The sequence below is a fragment of the Sinocyclocheilus grahami genome, unplaced genomic scaffold (genome assembly GCF_001515645.1).
Source record: "Sinocyclocheilus grahami isolate Dianchi unplaced genomic scaffold, SAMN03320097.WGS_v1.1 scaffold121.1, whole genome shotgun sequence".
NCBI classification, from domain to species: domain Eukaryota; kingdom Metazoa; phylum Chordata; class Actinopteri; order Cypriniformes; family Cyprinidae; genus Sinocyclocheilus; species Sinocyclocheilus grahami.
This window is the reverse complement of record NW_015505300.1, coordinates 1,645,722-1,663,546: the sequence shown is the minus strand read 5'-3', so window position 1 is coordinate 1,663,546 and position 17,825 is coordinate 1,645,722. Positions and strand designations below refer to the sequence as shown.

General features: G+C 38.1%; 2 protein-coding genes across 5 annotated transcripts in view; both read left to right on the top strand.

The window, feature by feature from the left end:
• The window catches only part of LOC107589857 (protein ENL-like), a 10,653-nt gene extending 8,907 nt beyond the window's left edge, over nt 1–1,746 (top strand). For all 4 annotated transcript variants that reach the window (XM_016278422.1, XM_016278423.1, XM_016278421.1 and 1 more), the window contains one exon: nt 718–1,746. In XM_016278422.1, coding sequence (XP_016133908.1) covers nt 718–846 — 129 coding nt within the window. In that variant the 3' untranslated portion in view covers nt 847–1,746. The remainder of the gene's footprint in view (nt 1–717) is intronic.
• A 749-nt stretch (nt 1,747–2,495) lies between these two features.
• LOC107589892 (histone deacetylase complex subunit SAP130-like) overlaps nt 2,496–17,825 on the top strand; it is a 33,975-nt gene continuing 18,645 nt past the window's right edge. Inside the window, exons 1-3 of the mRNA XM_016278467.1 lie at nt 2,496–2,624; nt 13,446–13,711; nt 13,845–14,006. Of these exons, the coding sequence (XP_016133953.1) occupies nt 2,519–2,624; nt 13,446–13,711; nt 13,845–14,006 (534 nt within the window). The 5' untranslated portion in view covers nt 2,496–2,518. The remainder of the gene's footprint in view (nt 2,625–13,445; nt 13,712–13,844; nt 14,007–17,825) is intronic.

Here is a 17,825-nt window from a genome sequence, read left to right as displayed (position 1 = left end):
CTTAAATGATTTTAGCAAATGGCTGCAATATAACAAAGAGTGAAAAATTTAAGGGGGTCTGAATACTTTCCGTACCCACTGTATATATATATATATAAATCCAAAACCTGAAAAATGCCATTATCATGCATTATACCAAATTCCATTTGAATATTGATCAATGTCTTCATCAGATCCTTTTTTCAGGACTTAAAAAATATTAACGTACACTACTGTTCAACAGTTTTTAATGTTTTTGAAAGAATTCTCTTTATGTTCACCAAGGCTGCATTTATGTGATCAGAAATGCAGCAAAAACTGAAATCTTGTGAAATTTTATTATAATTCAAAATATCTGTTTTCTATTTTAATATATTTTAAATTTTAATTTATTCTTTTGATGACAAAGCAAAAACCATTACTCCAGTCTTCAGTAAGATCCTTCAGGAATCATTATAATATGTTTTGTTGAAAACCGTGATAATTGTTTTTCAGGATTCACAGATGAGTAGAAAGTTTAAAATAACAGCATTCGTTTGAAATAGAAAGGTTTTGAAGCAATGTAAATGTCTTTACTTTCACTTAAGATCAATTGAATGCATTCTTAAGAATTGCAGGTAGTGTCTCTCACTGTAGAACACCTGATATGTGTGTGGTTCATGACGCTTTTGTCAGCTTTCAGGAGTGATGTTTGCTGCTTTTTGGTTGACATATGCATTTGTGTTTTGTTTTTTTTAGATTGTGAACCTCATTGAGAAGACTGGCCATTTCAACATCACCAATACAACCTTTGACTTTGACCTGTTCTCCTTGGATGAGTCAACTGTACGTAAACTCCAGAGCTGCCTGGAAGCCACATCCACATGACACAAGGAAGCTGCTCGGCCGTGATTTTCAAGAGTGTGAGACTGTTCAAACTGACTGGGGGCAGAGGGAAAGGTATTGAAAGCAACATACAAATGCACAGGAACAAACAAAAAAAAACTTTATACTGTAATAGAAATAAGCAAACAAAAGAACCAGGGGCTTAAAGGGGCGGTATTCAGGGTTTATCTAATAACAGCACTGCACATTGCACTAAGAAACAAACTGTTGGCACAATACTGTCCAAAATGGACAGGATCTCGCATAGGAACCGTGGAAGAGATACCGTATTACAAGTAGGTACATTTCAAGACTGGTTTTGCACCAAAGCTGTAACACTGGTGGAAAGGATCCTTCACTCGGGCCTTTATGCAGGGGCGATGACTGAAAGACTGTGTCCCCTCTGTACCCTGTCACTCTTCTGCTCCACGTACATCAACCACTCAGCACAGCTTGGTGGCGTGGAAAGAGCCCAACTAGATCAATCCTTATCAGCATACTGTTTGTGTCTGCATAGCTTTGTAGCCCCATGTGTTGAATAAAGTAATACTCTCAAGCTTTGGTGATAGATGCTCCCTCAGATCAACTAAAGGGGAAAAGCTATCTGCCTTTGTAGTGCCTTTTTAAAATATCATGTTTTTAATTATAATTGTTTGTGAGTCTCTCATTGGTCTTTGGATGACCACGAATGATCTGTCAACATTAATATGCCTGAAATTGACATTCCAGGCCCTTTAAACACAGTTTAATACCTGTCCGGAGAGAACACGTTATGCATGTGTGATCTGAGAAGGTCTTGTGCATTATTCTATGTTACTTGATGGTCAGCAACATGAAGTCAATTTGTTACGCATTTACAGTTCTTTTTGTAGTTTATTTAAGTAACTGCACTTTTTCTGGTCACTTCAGTGCTTTGTAATTATCTGATAACGATATTTATGATTATTTTCTTTTTTTTTAGAAATGACTCATAAGGTATTTGGGCTATTAGCAGCCGCGACTGTTTTGATTCATAAAACTAATTATTTTATCATATAAAAGAAAGGTGTATGGGTGTTTACTGGTCTGTATTTTACATTAGACTACATGTGTGGTTTAACATCTACATGATGAACCCTAAACTCACGAGCCCATCCAGGAACAAAAGCTGCTCGATTTGGTGTCCTGACAATCGTCAATGTTACAATCAGCAGCGTTCAGAAATAATACAGCCAGTTTAAATGCGTTTACTTTGCTATCAGGTGGGGTTGATTTCGCATTTGTCGTTAAATTAAAGGTTATTTAACCCTAGTAAACGTATTTCACTGAGATGACACTGTTGAGAGAAGGACATTGCTATTTTATATGTGTGAATATAACGTTACCTATAAAAATACCTTCACTTCGGGTTATTTTGTGGTTTATTTAACTTAATTAATTGTTTTTGGGTTTATAACATACTGCATGAAAGGTAACCGTCTGAACACAAGATACTGACTGTATGGTTTGGTACACCATTTCTCTAATGTGAGCATTTCAGATATCTAGTAATAACCTGCAGCCAAAGTGATGTAGTTTTTTGTTTAAATTAAAACACATTTATTTCTATTCTTAAACGCATTCATTCGCGATTGCATGCTGCATTATGTCCTTTTTACTCTCTGATTTTTCAGGAATAACTTGAGAGGTTGTGACGATGAGTTCTCAGCAGTATCCACATCCAGGACTCCCGTCTGGCCTGGGACAAGGACAAACACCAGGCAGCAACACTACAGGATTTCCAGGAAGTCAGAAGAACACAGGTTTTAGACACATTGACTAATACAGACTAATATAAAGAACTAGACTGTAATGTTAGTGAATGCTTAATAGATCATAAGTACATTTTAGTTATATACACTGTAACAGTTGCCAATATCAAAAGTCACATAAAGAAAATGAAGGGGGCTCAATCACCATTGAATAACATATTTGAATACCCTTTTTAGAAGAGCATACAACTTCAAATTCAAACATCACAAACGTCTGGACCATATTTCATTTAGCAGTGTTATCAATCTTTTCATACTTGGAGGCAAAACTGTTTTAAAGTCCTACCAACATTAAAGTCCTGAGTTACCACAAATGGCAAAGGTTCATCACAGCATTGCAGATGTTAGAAGGATAAAATCCAAGATCATCCAAAATGGTAGTCCGTAAAGAAGTTTAGAAGAAATTCCAAAGTTAAAGTGAATAACAAATCAGAAACTTTGACCAGTTGAGATGCCCTCAAAAATTTAAGTGGATACAAAAACCCTTAGGACAAAACAACAAACAATACAATATGAGGTTTAGCAAGCAAAGTACATTTTCCACTATAAAACCTCTGATAATGATTAGGGGTGTGCACAAATATTCTATCTGTAATTATTATTAGAAAAATAAAAACACAATTCAAATTTGACCATGTGTTGCTTTGCTGGCCATAAATGCAGGGAATCCATGATCAGTCCTAAGCACTCAAACTAAAAGTCAGTTATTACCAGCACTGGGTGGCGCTGTGGAGTGTGTTATCAAGTTGATTGTATTTGATCACAGAATGTGCAAAGTTTGGAATTACTCAAAATGATCTTACAAAATGGAATTACTTTTGATCAAATGAATTAGTGAAACTGAGCTATCATAATATCACCACCACAATGAGAAATCACATGAAATCCAAACAGTCGAACTGAGGAAAGACAGCTGTCCATCACTGCATTCATGACTGCAGGTAAGCGCAGCTGTACTCCGAGTGAGCCGAGAAGAGAGCTTATCTGATAGCGAAATGATCTTGAGGTTTAAGAACAGAAAACACAAAGTGATGAAAGAAACTTTGTTTAGCACACCATTATCTTTGTGTCTCTGGAACATCTGTGCCGGCGCGCATTCTTGCTGTTATCAGACTGCGGAGCCAACTTTCATGTGGATATTATTGTTTTTCTCAACATTAACATGATGTGAGACAATAAAAACACGATAAACCTCGGCCCACTCGAGTGTATGTACGTTCTGTACTGGTCTGCTTTATTTTTTCTGTTTGCTCCACTTGAGCTTGAATGCTTTTGTTCTTTATATATATATATATATATATGACTCTCATTACTGAGAGTTAAATTACCACTTATTTTAAGCATAGAAGTCAGGTAACATCTTACTGAATCCACTGGTCCCGATTCGGGTGATTGTCCTTGACATGATGCAATAATGATCTTAAGAGTTCTATTCACCCTTTCTGTCAGGTTAGTCTGCGGGTGGTATACAGTGGTGAGTTTTTGACTTGCACCCCGTTGTCTGCAGGTAGCGTTTAGAAGTTTGGACATAAATTGTAGTCCTCGGTCTGACACCAAATATGTAGGTACCCCCCCATTGAGTAAAGATCTCCTTGATAAGAATGTTAGTTATCAAATGTGTCTTAGCTGACCGTGAAGGGAATACCTAAACCCACTTGCTACAGTAATCCACAGTGACCAGCAAATACTTGTTCAGCTTCATGCTCCTTGGAAACTGGGCCCATAAGATCAGTGCCAACAATATATATCCAGGTTCTTTTACAGGAGTAGATTGAAGGGTTCCAGAAAGTTTGGATATACGTGGATTGTATTGCTGACAGACTTGTATTGCTGACAGATTACGTTTGCAGTAATCCAATGCATCTTGCTGAATTTCTGGCCAATTCGTACATGACATTGAGTAGTCAACGCAATGTTTTCATGCACCCAAGATGCCTGCTCAAAGGATTATCATGTGTAAACTGGAGAAATTGCTGCCGTAGATCCTTTGGGATGATGACTTGCAAAGTATGCCCCTTTTGACCATCAGGAATACATCTGAACAGAAAGCTGTTTTGTACAACATAGTGGATACGTTGGGGGTCGATAGGGTTAAACTTCTCTTCATCCCACAGATGCTGCAATGATTCATCACCATTCTGGTCAGCCATGTTCTTCCCAGTTAATCTCCATTCACATCTTTTGCTTGGCATACTGCAACACATCCCAGTGCCTCTTATTCAAGCATTGCAAGGGACAGTGAAACAGGCACTACATTACATCTCCCTTTCCGGTACCTCACAGTAAAGTCAAAACCTTGGAGTCTGATAGCCCACCTAGTAAGTCTTGATGTTGGGCAAGGATGGTTGTAAACCCAAGTGAGTGTGGCATAATCTGTAAGGACTTCAAAAAGTCTCCCTTCCAGGTATTGTCGCCACTTTTCCCCAGACCGACCAGACCACAGCAAGGCATTCTTTTTTTAAATGGCAAATAATTTTTTCTTCTCTTTGAAGCAGCCGGGATGCATAGGCAATGACTTCTTCTCCCCTCTCTGACTCATGAGTCAGTCCAGCCCCAAGTCTGATGTCACTCGCATCAGTCTGTACTTTGAATGGTTTACTTGAGTCTGGGGGCATGAGAACGGGGCCTGCAGGGCATCCTTCAAGTCTTCTAAAGAATGTTGGCACTCTTCAGACTAGTTCCATGGTGCACCTTTCTTCTTAAGTGCATGAAGTTGAGCAGCACATTCTGTTTTTTTACTCAATATATGGAATAAAGTGATCATAACACCTAGTAAGACCTAAGAATTGCTCAACTTTAACATTTTTGGGCATAGGAAAATTCCTAACAACATCCACTTTGGAATCCTCTGTATTGTCCCTTCCTCTGAAATTGTGTTATAGAAAAGTCAGTGACTTTCTTACCAATTTACACTTCTTAAGGTTAAGTGTTAGGCCAGCTGATTTCAATGCAGCAAACACCTTCTTTTGATCCTAGAAGTGTTGCTGGATCTCTCTGGAGTATACGACAATGCCGTCTATGTACACAAAACAGCATTTGACTATAAGATCTTGCAGAACTTTATTCATCAGACTTTGTAATGTTGCTCCAGCATTTTCAACTCAAATGGTATACAAACAAACTCATACTGGTTGTACTTGGTAACAAAAGTAGTCTTCTGGGTACTACTCTTGTCCATTGCCACTTGTCAGTATCCACTCCTAGGGTTTTTCGGTACTGAATACTGTAGCTCCATAGACAGACTTTAAGATATCCACACAGAAACGCATTCCTCCATCCTTCTTGGGCACTAGCACTACTGGAGTAGCCCATGGGGATGTAAATGGCTGTATTATAGCTTTACTCAGCATGGCTTTGACTTCTGCATCAATGAAGTTCTGCTTATTGACTGGAACGAAATATGCTCTTTTACGTACTGGGATAGAATTGCTAGTTATTATCTGGTGCTTAATGATCAAGGTTTTAAAACTTAAATATATAAAAAATTGGTCTCTTATGGCTCGTTTCCACTGAGTGGTACAGTACGGTACGCAATTATTTACATTTCCACTGTTAGAAGTTGTGAATGGTACCAAAATAGCAAACCGTACCGTACCACTTTTTTGGTACCCTTCCGTTGGGGTACCTAGCACAGCAAAGGGTACCAAAAGGGTGGAGATAAACTCATCGCAGAACGTTGATTGGTTGACTAGAATCGTCACTTTTGCGTGATACAAGGGGATAAAGCTTCTCCTTCACTCATTCCGCTCTGCTGTCCATGAGTTGTAGGGCTTATTTACATCAGAGTGCGCAAACACAAAAAAATATAACCGTGTATTTTATAATTTTATATTTTCACACAGACAATAGCTGTTTCTCAATATGCGTTCTGTTCTTGTGGACTTGTGAAACGTCATTGCCCAAAAACACGCGTAATTTTCTAAATATTACTGTTATTGTGTCATAATTTATTTTTAAGAGTTTTTCAGGCAAGAATGTAATTGTTTAAAACTCAAATCTGCTGTTTATTTATAAAGATAGCACATTTTCAATAGGCGCTATGTCGATTTCAGAGCTCCAGGCAATCACCGGGTGCTCAGAGCTCATGTATCTGCCTAGAGCAGCCTTAGCTCTGCTAGTCCTTCCAACATTTGCCGCTGGGTCTGATGTCTCTGTAGTGATTAAACATGAGATACAATTAGTTTAGAGTAGGCTATATTTAACAGGCATTCGTGGTCTCATGAATCTATTATTTGTTCCTGGTCATATCGTTTTGGCTGAGCACACAGTTATGTTTAATTTTATATAATTATTTTGAACTTTACCGTAGTACAGTGCTTTGTAGCATAGGCCTACGTTTGACTGAATTGTTTGCTTTTATCTTTATTTCCTCTAATATAAGCCTCTTATACTTTTATAATGGCTATTATTGTTAATTAAAACTGACATTTAACAAAAAGAGGCAGAGTTGTGCTTATTGTCGCGCTTTATCGTCGAGTGCTACTTTCTGGCATTCACCATGCCTACCAAGTAGGGGTACTATTGGCAGTGGAAAAGCAAGCCTGATCAGGGTTACCCGTACTGTACTGAACTGTACTGTACTGTACCGTACCGTACCGCTCAGTGGAAATGAGCCATAAAAGTACTAGAGCAAGCTTGATGATCTTCAGGAATATTAGGCACCGATTACCTGTGGCTGCTGCTAAACTCTTTATGCATACAATGATCCTCCCTCATTTATCTTACTGTGCTACAAGTTGGTCTCATACAAATATAGCTACATTAAAACCATTATATACTATTTATAAACAAGCTGTGAAAATCTTAGCTAAAAAGCCAAGGAGTTATCATCACTGCAATATTATAAAAAAGTATAAATTATTGACGTTTGACAATTTTGTATTATTTGCTGATGTGTGTTTGATGTACAAACTATTTCATGATCTTGCACCACCACCTCTTAAACAATGTGTGACTTTCTGTAAGGACAATGTCAGGCAGACTAGGTCATCAGTTAGAGGTGACTGATCAACTCAATTTAAGAAAACTGTTTTTGGACAATCAGCTTTTTCAGTTAGAACAGCAGAAAGATGTAATTTAATACCTGTTTATATTAGAGAGTGTACAACATTTAGTATTTTTAAAACTACGCTTAAAGTATGGCTTAAGGAAAATCAAATATGTGATCATTGACTTGGCTTTGTAATTTAATGTAGTATGATGTGATATTGTATGTGTTATATGTATTCATACAAGTATAACCACGTTAAAACCATTATATACTATTTATAAACAAGCTGTGAAAATCTTAGCTAAAAAGCCAAGGAGTTATCATCACTGCAATATTATAAAAAAGTATAAATTATTGACGTTTGACAATTTTGTATTATTTGCTGATGTGTGTTTGATGTACAAACTATTTCATGATCTTGCACCACCACCTCTTAAACAATGTGTGACTTTCTGTAAGGACAATGTCAGGCAGACTAGGTCATCAGTTAGAGGTGACTGATCAACTCAATTTAAGAAAACTGTTTTTGGACAATCAGCTTTTTCAGTTAGAACAGCAGAAAGATGTAATTTAATACCTGTTTATATTAGAGAGTGTACAACATTTAGTATTTTTAAAACTACGCTTAAAGTATGGCTTAAGGAAAATCAAATATGTGATCATTGACTTGGCTTTGTAATTTAATGTAGTATGATGTGATATTGTATGTGTTATATGTATTGTATTGTTTGTGACTTAATAGTGTAATTTTGTAACAACATTCTGCCCAGGGACTCCAGATGCAAATTAGCTTTATAGCTAACTCTGGCACAACACTGCCACTGTTGTTGTGCGTTGTCCCTGTACAAATAAATGAAATAAACGAAAACTAAAAAAAGCTACGCAAAATCGCGTTCAAAATCGCAGGCGATTCATTGCCGATTATGAACGTGATTTTGTGTAGCTTGTCATTGTGAGCTACGGCTCTGTGTAATAAATGCCGTTCCATCTGAAAGCACGTGCTGGAGATTTACTACTAATCACAGGAGTGGCTTTACTGACGAGATGCGCATGAAAATTGCATTTGATTTTTTTGCACAGCCTTAACTACAACACTTATTCACACGCAATTGCTTTCTCAATATTGCATTCAAACAAATGTAATCTTACAGTGTTACTTCATCTGTACCCGATTTCGAATTAGCAGAAATCTGTAAGAAATGCATCGATCTGTAGGTAAAATAACTGTTATTTTCATCAGAAAAAAATCACACAGCGAAAAGCAGCAATTATGCCTTTTTAAAGGGGTCATATGATGCTATGAGTAGGCTATATTTAACAGGCATTCGTGGTCTCATGAATCTATTATTTGTTCCTGGTCATATCGTTTTGGCTGAGCACAAAGTTATGTTTAATTTTAATTAAACACACAGCGAAAAGCAGCAATTATGCCTTTTTAAAGGGGTCATATGATGCTATGAGTAGGCTATATTTAACAGGCATTCGTGGTCTCATGAATCTATTATTTGTTCCTGGTCATATCGTTTTGGCTGAGCACAAAGTTATGTTTAATTTTAATTAAACACACAGCGAAAAGCAGCAATTATGCCTTTTTAAAGGGGTCATATGATGCGATTTCACGTTTTCTTTTCTCTTTGGAGTGTTACAAGCTGTTCGTGCATAGATAAGATCCCTAAAGTTGCAAAGGCTAAAGTCTCAAACCCAAAGAGATATTCTTTATAAAAGTTAAAACTCAGCCACGCCCTCCTAAAATGCCTCGTTTAAACACACCCCCACATGTCTACATCAAGTCAAGTCACCTTTATTTATATAGCGCTTTTAACAATACAGATTGTGTCAAAGCAACTGAACAGCATTAATTAGGAAAATAGTGTGTCAATAATGCAAAATGACAATAGTAAACACTAATTTTTCAGTTAAGGACAGTTCATCATTGAATTCAGTGATGTCAACATCCAGCTCAGTTTAAATTAATATCTTTGCAATCATGTCAACGATATCACTGGACATGAAGTGTCCCCAACTAAGCAAGCCAGAGGCGACAGCGGCAAGGAATAACATTGAGAATATCACTATATATTGTTGCAACACCGCCGCCACGACCAGTCTGACGGGGCTCATGCTTATAATAGTAGCTTGGTGGAGTAGACTCATTTAGACCAATATAATCATTAGGTTTTAGCCAGGTTTCAGTCAAGCAGAGTACATCAAAATTATTATCTGTGATCATTTCATTTACAATAACTGCTTTGGGTGAGAGTGATCTAATGTTTAGGAGCCCAAACTTTATAAATAGTTTTTGTTCATTTATTTAAAATTTTTCTGGTTTAATCATGATCAGATTTTTTCTAGATCCTGCATTAAATTTATATTTTGACCTCACTATTCGGGGAACAGACACAGTCTTTATAGATTGTACAGCGCAAGTACTTCTATCATTTAAGCGGGTAGAACAAAAGTCATCAGGGCAGTTATTTGAGATTTGTGTGGGAAGATTTGCATAACACCGCCCAAATGTTTACACAAAGAAAGAAGGCATAACTTATTCTCGCTGTAGTATTGTCGCTGTGTGTTTCGGTGTGAAAGCGAAACTACTTTGTTTGGCCTTCCAAAAGAGGACACAACTAGAAATCAGTGGTTAAGTTGTATTTACAACACTGTTCCAGAATGGTTCAACCCAAATATTCAGATGTGTGCAGTGCATTTTACGGAAGACTGTTTCCTGAACCTGGGAAAGTAACCTACAATGCCGTCTACACACAAAGGCTGTTTCTATAAAGTGAGGCAGTTCCAACTTTGCAAGGACAGTCTGGCGCTTCTGACTCACAGCCTGTAAGAACGTTTTCATATTAAAAGAATTTGCCACTGATGATTCAAACGCGAGTTTTGAGCAGTGCAGAGTAGCACTTGTTGTTTGTCGTTTCTCCAATCACAACATGATTTTATGTTTACGCGGCGCGATATGCCACGCAACGCGTAAAAAGACAGTACAAGTCATTATAATCAGTAATTATGTCCCCACTGGATGCAACAATTGCCTCTTTTGTAATGGGTTTTATTGGTTTTGTGTCGTCGCGCCGGGACATGGCATCACAGTATGGTAAGGGGCGTAACATTTTCATCACACGCTTGAGGCATTCGGCCAATCACAATGCACTGGATAGCTGGCCAATCAGCGTACACCTCGCTTTTCAGATTGATCTCGATGCGTTTCAGAAAGGCAGGGCATAGAGGAGCAACAATAATGTACAGTATGTGGAAAATAATGTGTTTTTTTAACCATAAACCACAAACACATTGCATTACACCAAATACACAAAATAATGTTCTTTTTAGCAACGTCATATGACCCATTTAATGCTGACAACCATGTTATTAGCTTATCGTGTGGTAGGAAAAAAGTTTAAACACTAGTGTTCTTATAAGCCACTTTGAAACTCTGCTGTTATTTTATTTATTTTATTTTTTAATATACGTTATGAACAGAACTGTGATATTTCAAGCATAATACTTTAGACGCAGAGTGGTGTTTCTGCGAGGAGTGAAGTGGGAGCGGGAATGGTGAACCCGGAGCAGAGTGATTATTAAATGCACGGAGCACGGAGGGGAAATTGTTGACGCTCCACTCCGCTCACATACTCTGCCGGACACCACCACACAAATGTGGCTTTTTGTTAATGACTGTATTCCTACAGGATTTAAAGGGCTCATATGATGTTGCTAAAAAGAACATTATTTTGTGTATTTGGTGTAATGAAATGCGTTCATGCGGTTTAAGGTAAAAAAAACACATTATTTTTCACATACTGTACATTATTGTTTCTCCTATATGCCCCGCCTTTCTGAAACGTGTCGATTTTTACAAAGCTCATTGGTCTGAAAAGCGAGGTGTGCTGTGATTGGCCAGCTATCCAGTGAGTTGTGATTGGTCGAATACCTCAAGCGTGTGACACAAGTGTTATGCCCCTTACCATACTGTGATGCCATGTCTCGGGGCGGAGCGACGAGACAAAAACATTAAAACCCATTATAAACGAGGCGTTTGTTGCATCCAGTGGGGACATGATTACGGATTATAATGACTTATACTGTCTTTTTACACGTTGTGTTGCATCGCACCTTGTAAACATAAAACCATGTCTGCATTTGTGATTTGAGAAATGACAAACAACACGTGCTACTCTACACTGCTCAAAACTCGCGTTTGTATCATCAGTGGCAAATCCTTTAAATATGAAAACGTTCTTACAGTCTGTGAGTCAGAACAGTATTGTCAGAACTATGGCATTGTAGTCTACTCTCCCAGGATCAGTAAACAGTCCTCCGTAAAATGCGCTGCACACATCTGAATATTTGGGATGAACTGTTCTGGAACAGTGTTGTAAATACAACTTAGCCACTGATTTCTAGTCGTGTCCTCTTTTGGAAGGCCAAACAAAGTAGTTTAGCTTTCACAACGAAACACACAGCATCACACACGGCGGGCTAGAGTGAGAAATGGCCGGCGGGCTTGAGAACGGCACGGCCGGCGGGCTTTCGGCAACCACATGTGACGACCCCGGGCTGGACTCCGCTTCATCCACAGTGAAAGCCGATCCGGCGATCCACAGCGCGAAGTTGAAGTATTTCCTCAGCGACCAGCACGGATCAGCTCCAGGCATGACAAAGTGGATATCATCCTCTTTTGGAAGGCCAAACAAAGTAGTTTCGCTTTCACAACGAAACACACAGCATCTCCACGACATGGCGGCGGCAACAATAATACTACAGCGAGAATAAAAGTTATGCCTTCTTTCTTTGTGTGAAGATATGGGAAGAGTTGCGTAACGCCGCCCAAATAGTGACATAGACATGTGGGGGCGTGTTAGAACGAGCCATTTTAGGAGGGCGTGGCTGACTCTTAACTTTTATAAAGAATATCTCTTTGGATTTGAGACTTTAGTCTTTGCAACTTTACAGATCTTCTTTATGCACCAAGAGCTTGTAACACTCCAAAGAGAAAGGAAAAATTTTAATCGCATCATATGACCCCTTTAACACCGAGTAACAGCTCACTACCAGTTATAAAAGACACTGTAACAGCATGTCACAGGCAATTCTAGTTGCATTTTTCATAAATTAATTTCTTAAATTGTCCTTTGACTATAATCTGGGCCGCCATCTAGTAGCAAAAATTTTGTTGGCCCGATGCCAAACTTGCTTGCTGACCCCTGTCTTACTGGATCTGTTACAACAGTATTGTTCAATGTTTAGGGTCAGTAGGATTTTTTAAAAATGTTTTAGAAAGATAACTCTTATCCCCACTATGGCTGCATTTATTTGATCAAAAATAGTTACAAAATTGAAATATTATTAAAATTTTAAATGTGTACTATTAAAATTTGGTGCTTAAGAAACATTTCTTATTATTATCAATGCCGAATACAGTTGTGCTGCTTAATGTTTCTGTGGAAACTAGAATACTTTGATAAATAAAGTTCAAAAGAACAGTATTTATTTGAAATTGAAATCCTTTCTAACATTATTAATGTCTTTGCTGTCACTTTTGATCTACTTAATGTATCCTTGCTAAATATAAGTATTAATTAAAAAAAAAAAAACTTACACACCCCAAACTTTTGAAAAGTGGTGTAGTTGGAAATGGACACCTGGTTTAAAAACCCTGGTGTTAATGCATATCAAATGTAGATGACAACAAGCTTGGGAAATGTTGTGCTCATTTAGATGATTATAAACAGACAGTCTTGAATTTATCTTCCATATATGTTTATATGTCATTAAACTGTTTACACCATCAACTGACTTAATGTGGTTCCTTTAAGGAGGACATGAAGACTCAAATCATGCTCCACGTGAGCTGATGTCCAGCGGAACCATAGCGTTCAGAGATGACAAGCAGGAGATGGTAGTGGTACGACCCTACCCCCAACCCCAGACTCAGCCCCCGCCCCACGGAACAGCTCAGCCTCTGCCCCCTCCTCTCCCTCAGCACCTTCCCATCCAGCCAGGCACGCATGTCTCTGTGTCAGCAGCACCATCCCACCTCCCTCAGGGTCTTTCCCTAGCCTTCACTGAGGGTCCTCTGAAGGTACACCAGTATTTTTAAAGTACCATCAGTTTATAAAGCTGATCCCCCTTGTCGACTCCCTGAAAAGTCAAAAGTAAGCAAATGTAAAAAGGGATGTCCATGTTTGCCTACAACTCTCTTCTCTTCACTCCAGTCTGCTCTGAAGACGCCCATGCCAAGCCGTGTAATAGCTCCAGCACCTGTGTCAACACCGGGCCACCTCACTCTCCCCCCTAAGGTGTCTGGTCATGTCACCGCTACCATGGAGTCTACACAGGCCTCTGGTATTCCTGTGGCGACCATCAGTGGTCAGCAGGTTAGTAAAACTTTTAAATGAGACAAATTTGAATCAATTTTGCTGCATTAGAAGTTATCTGGCTTACATATAAGGGCTTTTTTTAATCAAACGCATTTTCTGTAATTGTGATTTATCTCGCATTACATAAATATTTGAAATCGTTACTATATTTTCACATTGAATCTCCAAATTAATGTATAAAAAACAAATACAGTATTTTAAATATCTGATAACAGCACTAACTAAAGGATATGGGAAAAAGACAATTACTTCAGGAACAGTTTCTGATTGTTTTAATACATTTTTAATGTGTCAATTTCAGAAATAAACACGCTACTAGTATATATATATATATCTGCTACTACACACACACACACACACACATACTGTATGTGTGTGTATATATATATATATATATATATATGTATAATTTTAGATTTATGAACCATTTTGTGGTGGTGTGATTGATAAAATTGTTCTGCGGATAATATTGATTTGTAAACTTACATTATGTTGGATTTTGATTTATATAGTAACATTTTATTTGGTATTTTATTTATTTATTTATGTGATAGCGAAAAGTTAAAATTGGAGTATAGTAGTATATATATATATATGTATGTATTAGTGGTTCAACGGATCACAAATCTCACGGTTCGGATCATATTACGGTTTCTGAGCCACAGATCGGATCGTTTTTCGGATCAGCAAGAAAATAAAATCTATGTAACTTTTAGGGTTGTAACGATGGATCGATACGATGCATCGATGCCACACGTAAAATATCGATATCTGTAGTATAAATAGGCACCTTTATTTTGGCACTGTCCACGTTTTCACATAATGTCTGTCTATGCATTCCCGCCAACGCGTGCATTCTCGTTCAAACTCACATATCAGTATGGGAAGCCAAACAACCCAAAAGTGGGATGAAACAGCGCGGTATTAAAGTGTTTGTGCCGCACTGACCTGTCATCTGCGCGATTCAATGGACTGAGCTGCGCGACCGACTCGACAGCGCAGAGAGGACGTGTTTACTAGCGCAGCGCGAACATTACTCTCGCAGAAGTTCGTGTTTTTTTCCTGCACATAACATAATGAAGAGTTATTAAATTTCTTTTGCTTATCTTTCATATTACTACATGCAAACAGGAGTGTTAGCTACTATGAAGCACGTATAGCCTATATTTAGTAGTCACGTTCACAGCAGAAACTTCCATTATCCTCTTAGAATTAAAATATTTTATGGTTTCGTTCATCAAGGCATATTTTAAGTAAATTTTACATTTAAGGATATTTGTGTAACCTGTAGCATATGATTATACTTGAAAAAATTGTAAAATGTACTGATACTTTTCTGTCAGGACATAAATTTTCCCTTATGGAAATTCAAAATTCATCATATTGAATTTACATACACTGTCCCTAATATTTAAAGAGATTTTTAAAATTAATTAAAATGTATTTATTTAATTTGGAGTGTAGAGAAAAGGCTTACAAACTGTAAAACTGTACAAAGTTAAATGACAATGTTCCCTATACAACAAAAATCCCATATATATACTAGGCTATTTAATAATAGTTCAAATTTTAAATGGGCAATATTGTGCTGAATGTAGAACTTGAGACAACAACAATAATAACTTAGTACAAAATAAAAATATATATATACTAGAAGCTGGGTGTGCTCCTCAAGAGGACTATGGTATTGTACATTTATTAAAGTCTTATATATTTTATATTTGCATTTTTTCAAAGTACAACTGTTTACACGTAGTAGAAAGGTAAGCAAAAGAAATGTAATAACTTAATACTGATCTGCATTGTTATGTGCAGGAAAAAAAACACGAACCTCTGCGAGAGTAATGTTCGCGCTGCGCTGTTGTAACTGATCAGTTCGGTGGCGCTAGTAAACACGTCCTCTCTGCGCTGTCGAGTCGGTCGCGCAGCTCGGTCCATTGAGTCGCGCCGATGACAGGTCAGCACGGCGCGAACACTTTAATACCGCGCTGTTTCGTCCCATTTTTGGGTTGTTTGGCTTCCCATATGTCAGGACTCGATATAAGGACTGCCCGAAGGCACAAGGTGAGCATAAAAGACGCTCGGAATTGTTGGCGGAACAGTCGAACGCTGTGTGAGAAGTTTTCTGCACACACATCTGAAGCGCACGCACACAGACAGCCGCGTCTACACCGTGCGAATACTAAATTGAGCTCTCTTCCGCTTTTTTGTGTATGGATGAATAAATAGACAAAATTACATCAAAATGCGCGTTTTGGCGAATATCCTAGTAAACACAGTCGGTTAGGCATATGTCTTAACCTAAACAGTTGAGAAAGAAAAGGCATGTGTATCAGTATATAGACCAATTTCAGTGTTTTCAAACAGTGATGACGTTTTTTTGTGGTGGCAGAAAATGACCGTTTTAACGTAGTAGTCTATTCAAGCCATGGAATAAAATAATAAAAAATGTAATTTTGAGTTTATATTTAAAAATTCTGGCTTTTTTCTTGCAATTCTGAGATTATATCTCACAATTCTGGTAAGAAAAATCAACTCGTCATTCTTTCTTTTTAGTTTATAATCCCACACTTCTAGCTTTTTTCTTTTCCTTAGAATTGACAAACTCGCAATTGTTGACTTGAATCAAGTTATAAAGTCCGAACTAGGAGATATAAACTTGCATTAGCAAGAGAAAAAGTCAGAATTCTGAGATAAAATGGGTAAATGTTATGTAAAATGTTATAGGTTTAAATAGTATTTCATTCATGTATTTCAACTGTAGGGCTAATATTATATGTCCCCTATATGAATATTATATAGACCTATTGTTTAAAGGGGTCATATGATGTTGTTAAAAAGAACATTTATTTTGTGTATTTGGTGTAATGAAATGTGTTTATGTGGTTTAAAGTAAAAAAAAACACAGTGTTTTCCACATACTGGACATTATGTACCTTTCTGAAACGCGTAGATTTTTACAAAGCTCATCGGTCTGAAAAGCGAGGTGTGCTCTGATTAGCCAGCTATCCAGTGCGTTGTGATTGGCCGAATACCTCAAGCGTGTGACGGAAATGTTACGCCCCCTACCATACTGTGATGCCCTGTCTGGCCGGAGCGACGAGACCAAAACATTAAAACCCATTATAAACGAGGCATTTGTTGCATCCAGTGGGGACATAATTACGGATTATAATGACTTATACTGTCTTTTTATGTGTTGCGTTACATCGTGCCGCGTAAACATAAAACCATGTCTACATTTGTGATTGGAGAAATGACAAACAACAAGCGCTACTCTACGCTGCCCAGAACTCGCGTTTGAATCATCAGTGGCAAATTCTTTAAATATAAAAAACATACTTGCAGTCTGTGAGTCAGAACAGCCGGCATTGTAGTCTAGAGTACTACCAGGATCAGGAAACGGTCCTCAATAAAATGTGCTGCACACATCTGAATATTTGGGTTGAACTGTTCTGGAACAGTGTTGTATATACAACTTAACCACTGATTTCTAGTCGTGTCCTCTTTTGGAAGGCCAGACAAAGCAGTTTCGCTTTCACAACGAAACACAGCGTCACATACGGCAGGCTTGAGTGAGCAGAGGCGGGCGGGCTTGAGAATGGAGCGGCCGGCGGATTCGACGAAGGAGCGTCCGGAGGGCTTGCGGCAACCACATGTGATGGCCCCAGGCTGGACTCCGCTTCGTCCACGGTGAAAGCTGATCCGGCGATCCACAGCGCGAAGTTGATGTATTTCCTCAGCGACCAGTATGGATCAGCTCTAGGGATATCGTCCTCTTTTGGAAGACCAAACAAAGTAGTTTCGCTTTCACAA